The following is a 5,012-nucleotide window of genomic DNA, read 5'->3' on the forward strand; positions in this document are numbered from 1 at the left end:
CGCGGAAAGCCCTGGTTTCCCAACCAGGTTTTATCCGGTCGCGAGACAGTTTTCGTTTAGCAGAAAACCTGGTTTTCTGGACTGGCTTTTGTTTGTTTGTTTTTTCAAATGTTTTACCTATTACAAATTCGATGAACCTTTTTTCCAAATTCAATGAATTTTTTTTCAAATTTGATAAACTTTTGTCAAATTGATGATTTTTAAAAAAAATTGGATTTCAAAACTGATGAACTTTTTTAAAAATCAATGATTGTATTTTCAAATTCCATAAACTCTTTTTCAAAATCGCTGAACTTTTTTCAAATTCATTGAACATTATTTTACAAATCTATGAACTTTTGTCAAATTCGATGAACATTTTTTTTCAAATTTGATGATTTTTTTTCAAAACAACCAAACTTTTTCAAATCAATGATTTTTTTTTGGAAATCGAGGAAATCTATTTCAAAACCGATGGACTTTTTCCAAATTTGATTTGATGAACTATTTTTAAAAACTGATGAATTTTTTCGTACGTTTGTTTTTTCTAGTGGAGAACGAAGCGTACGTTTCTTTTATCAAAGAAACGAAGCGTACGAAGCGTGAGCTGGCGAACGATTCGCTGATTGCCTCGTGGTGGGCTGGCCCATACCAGGTGCCGTGTGAGCGCCAGAAACTCCAACCGGCGGCGCTATAGCGAGCACTCACCTGCTGGTTGGACCGGCCCACGAGCGGAGGCACGTGAGCGCTGCGCGAAGAGGAGGACTCGCAGCCGCCTCCACCCTCCTCTGCTGATCCAATCAGGTCAACGCGTGCGCCCCCTCCCTCCTCTGCTGCGGCTGCTGCGGCTTAGATCTCCCTCTTCAATCTGGGTATCACCTTCCGCCGCATCTGATTTGGCTACGTTTCACCTTCCGCCGGTTATTGCTCTAATTTCCTTCCTCCCTTTGGTAGAGAGATAGGAGGATTCTGAGAAGCAAACCGAGTGGGACTCCTCGAATCAAGTCCGTGCCTTCATCAGCAAAAGAATCCCCGAGTGCCCAATCCAATACAGTTCTTCGCGTATTCGAATCAGGTGTGTCCTCCGTTTGTGATCTATAAGTTACCCACAAGAACTCTTATCCTCTGTTTCCATCCAAAGTTGTAACTTTTTTTTTAATTATAAAACTTATATATACGGATGCCTGTAGATTATGAAGTCCGGCGGTACACCTGAGAATAATCGGACTGTCGCCGAAGCTCCGTATCTTCCTCCTCCGGCATTGGGTCTTTTTAAGTCGTCCAAGATTGATTTTGCCTATATGGAGGCCTGTAGCCTAGCCTGGACAATGAGCTTATGGAGTCTAGCTATACACCCAGCATATCTGTGCTCGCTAGTTCTCAGAGCTTTGCCTAGGCTGCTACGCCTCACTCCAAGTTCACTGAAGAAATTCTGCAAGCATCCTCCACTGATCAAGACTATGGAGGGCGCATCGCCTGAGCTGCCTCAGGACATCTTGATGAGCATCTTGGCCACCCTCGAGATCCCTGACCTCATCCGTGCCGGGTCGGTCTGCTCCTCATGGCGCTCCACGTACTTGAGGCTGCGCAGCCTTGGGCACTACACGCGCCCCCAGACGCCGTGCCTCCTCTACACATCTGAATCTGCTGGCGAGAGCGTTGCTTGCCTCTACAGCCTCACGGAGAAGCGGACGTACAAGCTGACTCTTCCAGGGCCGCCTATCAGAAATAGGCATCTGATTGGGTCCTCGCAAGGCTTGCTTGTTACAGTTGATGACAGATCTGAGATGCACCTTGTCAATCCCATCACTGGTGAACAGATTGATCTCCCTTCGGTGATCACCATCGAGCATGTGAAACCCAGCTATAATGACTCCGGTGCTCTTCACCAGTACGAGTACTCATGCCACACCGCAAAAAGGGTTTACGGTCCGCCATCGATCTTGGCTCTTGGAGAGCTGAGGAACAAGCTCCACTATAAAGCTTTTGTGTTTTCTGATGCATGCAATGGATACATTGTGGCGCTCATACACAATCCAGCCAGTCAGCTCTCGGTTGCAAGGGCAGGGGATGATAGTTGGATATGGCTGCCACCATACACCAACTATGACGATTGCATTTACAAGAACGGCCTGCTGTACGCAGTCACTTCATATGGACAAATTCACGCTTTTGACCTAAGTAGCCCTGTTGTCACGATGAAGATGATTACACGGGAGCCAGAGCCTGATGACCGGTTTCTGAATACTTACATTGTACAAGCTCCATGGGGCAATCTTCTTCAGGTGTGGAGATTATATGAGCACTGTGATTTAGAACCCGAGCCTGGGGCATCTGTGTTTTGGAGCACTGGAAAATTCAAAATATATGAAGTCGATGCTTCTTCAGGAGAGAAAATTAAGAAAACCAGTTGCTTGCGCGACCATGTGTTGTTTCTTGGGCACAATCAATCACTTTGTCTTGCTGCTCAAGACTATCCGGCTCTCAAGGGAAACCATGCCTACTTTACCGATGACAGTGTGCTTTGGACAAGGGGATTCAAGAACAGTCCCCGTGATATGGGAATTCTCGACTTGGGTAATAACAGCAGGGAGGAACTTGTGTCTTCCCAGCTTTGCTCCAACTGCCCAGCTCCGGTGTGGATTACACCCAATCTTAGAAAGATGAACTTGGCATTCAATGAATAGGTTTTAGCTTCCTTTATCTATAATTATATGTAATAATTATTTAGTTTGGTAGGCGGTGGTCCTGTGTTGATGAACCCTGTACTCGTACACTTGAACCACTTTTTAAGAAGTTCCATGGTAAGCGTATGGCAAAATATGAGGAAAAAAGTAGACTTGTCCAAAAAAATCATCATGCACAATACAAAAGGAAAAGATTGTACTTATATTACAAAACATGAGTGCAGTCCTTTTTTTCCACTTTATCCTAATTACAATATACATGGATCATATTTTTGCACAAATTTGGTATTTTCTCATATTTATCATGTACTAGTGCCACAGTTCTTTTTTCTTTTATCTTTTTGAGTTGTATAGAATATAGAGGATAATTTCTCATGTAGTTCTCCACACAATAAGATGTGTCAAATCAAATGTAAAAGTTGAGGGATTTGGATGAACTTGCAATGTGTACTCTGCTGTAACATTCAGTCTTTTATGTTGCTGTTTTTGGATAATAACATCAGGGATTTGGCATGTTATTTTCATTCAAATACGCGTTAGAAATATAAGAATCGTATTGTCTCTTTGCTGATGTAGAAGGTAAGTGCTTACATAGATAAGCATGAAAGCGTGCATGATTGTTCTTTCAAAATGCACCTGTGGCTTGTTTAAGTATACTTACAGTGGTGATCTGCTTTGGCAGCTATATATACAATTACTCCCTCCGTTCCAAAATAAATGACTCAATTTTGTACTAACTTTAGTACGAAGTTGGGTCATCTATTTTGGAACAGAGGGAGTACAAACTTGCATCATTTGAAATAGCTCATTCCGGGGGCTGAAAGACATCTGTCAGCATGTGCGTTGGCTTAGCTGCAGTTAGTTGGACATGGACTAAGCTGAAATAGTCTGTCTTTCAACTAGAGCCTTTGTTGTGGGTTTTTTTTACATGCTTTGTTGTTGTTGTTCATTGTACTTGTAATGTCTGTCAAATTTGAGCAAATTTACAGGTCATTCTAAAGAAAAGAAAAAGGTAAATTGTAGAAGGGTCAAAAGAAAACATGTTCCTTTCAAAACTAATATGACCAAGACCAAGACGGCACCAGTTCAAGGATCGAAAGAAGACTTCTTCTTTCAAAATTTATCTGATCCAGAACATATAACAGCCATAACCAACTAACTTTCCAATTTTCATGAGTTTAAAAAAGGGAACTAAACTTGTGTTTTTCATCCTCGGTTAGTTCCTTAGGTTGTTTTCGTCGCCATCAACTTCCACTTGTAATGTTTGACTTGCAATTCCTACAAATAGCAGGGAAGTCACCCTTGTTGTGACAAAACAACCCACAAGTCAGCTAAACATACTTCTTCCCGGGCCGTCTGGCTGCCAGTTCTTCCTCTCACGCCCCTTTATTTTCAGAAAATAAAGTTGAAGAATCTGCTGCTCAATAGAGTGGCCTTTTGTTAAACTTCGACAGGTGCGTGCATACATACATGTGACGCCCGAGCACCAAACTTAGAAGACGGTCGTCAACCTTAGGTCCTCCTGCGCCCTTGATACTCGAATAGAGGATCCATTCTTTTTCAGGAAGGCGGAGTACCAGCGAGCAGAGAGCCTGGCTTGCCGTGGCCTCCTTTCGTCATCAAAATCCACGCGGTACAGGCCGTACTTGGACTCGTATCCTGCCAGGAGCTCGAATAGGTCCATGAGTGCCCAGGCGAAATAACCCCTCACATTAACCCCATTCCTGCAGAACAACGAGCGTCAATCGGGGTGGTGGAAAACCAAATTTTATCTTTGTTTTCCTTTTCTGAGTCTTAAGCATCCGCTGAGAGATATGGAGCCGTGTGCTGAAGATTGCTAACCTTATTGCATCTAGTGTGCTTCCCATGTAGCTGCGCAGGTAATCGACCCTGTAAGTATCATCAAGGCTATCGTTGGCTGACCCCACACCTGCTGACACGAAGAATAATACAACTGAGATTCAGGAAGATATTTGGTTCGTTAACATAGGTTTGCTTCTTGCTAAACTATATGTGCTTGCCATTCTCGTGGACATAAAGTTGAGTTATCCCATAGGCTTCCTTCAGGTACTCGAGGACAAGTTGCAACCCTTTGGGATCACTTGGAACATTTGTTGGGGCTCCCTGCAGACCAATAGAGACCGTAACTTTGTCAGGAATCAGCATCAGTTTGTCAACCTCGATCACATCTGCTTGATGCGTGTTTTTCTTATTTAATCTCCAAGCCAGTTTGGTATTTCTAACTGAATGGTGCGCAGAAAACATTTTGGTTCACTGTACATTGCACTCTTCAACTCTCTAGTACTGTAACCCCGAATTATCAAAACTGGGTTAACGACCCCCCCC

At 43.3% G+C, this 5,012-nt stretch overlaps 2 protein-coding genes across 5 annotated transcripts in view; one reads left to right on the plus strand and one right to left on the minus strand.

Annotated features, from left to right (window-relative positions):
• Positions 1 to 705: 705 nt before the first annotated feature.
• Positions 706 to 2,764, plus strand: LOC119362318. The gene is made up of 3 exons (XM_037627518.1): positions 706 to 851; positions 934 to 1,054; positions 1,170 to 2,764. The coding sequence occupies exon 3, from the start codon at positions 1,173 to 1,175 to the stop codon at positions 2,664 to 2,666; it is 1,494 nt and encodes a 497-aa protein (XP_037483415.1). The 5' UTR covers positions 706 to 851; positions 934 to 1,054; positions 1,170 to 1,172; the 3' UTR covers positions 2,667 to 2,764.
• A 928-nt stretch (positions 2,765 to 3,692) lies between these two features.
• Positions 3,693 to 5,012, minus strand: part of LOC119362317 (beta-glucosidase 5-like) — a 7,589-nt gene continuing 6,269 nt past the window's right edge. For all 4 annotated transcript variants that reach the window (XM_037627513.1, XM_037627514.1, XM_037627515.1 and 1 more), the window contains 3 exons: positions 4,688 to 4,790; positions 4,509 to 4,596; positions 3,693 to 4,390 (listed from right to left, as the gene is read on the minus strand). In XM_037627513.1, coding sequence (XP_037483410.1) covers positions 4,159 to 4,390; positions 4,509 to 4,596; positions 4,688 to 4,790 — 423 coding nt within the window. In that variant the 3' untranslated portion in view covers positions 3,693 to 4,158. The remainder of the gene's footprint in view (positions 4,391 to 4,508; positions 4,597 to 4,687; positions 4,791 to 5,012) is intronic.

Source organism: Triticum dicoccoides, chromosome 2B (genome assembly GCF_002162155.2).
Source record: "Triticum dicoccoides isolate Atlit2015 ecotype Zavitan chromosome 2B, WEW_v2.0, whole genome shotgun sequence".
Classification (NCBI taxonomy): domain Eukaryota; kingdom Viridiplantae; phylum Streptophyta; class Magnoliopsida; order Poales; family Poaceae; genus Triticum; species Triticum dicoccoides.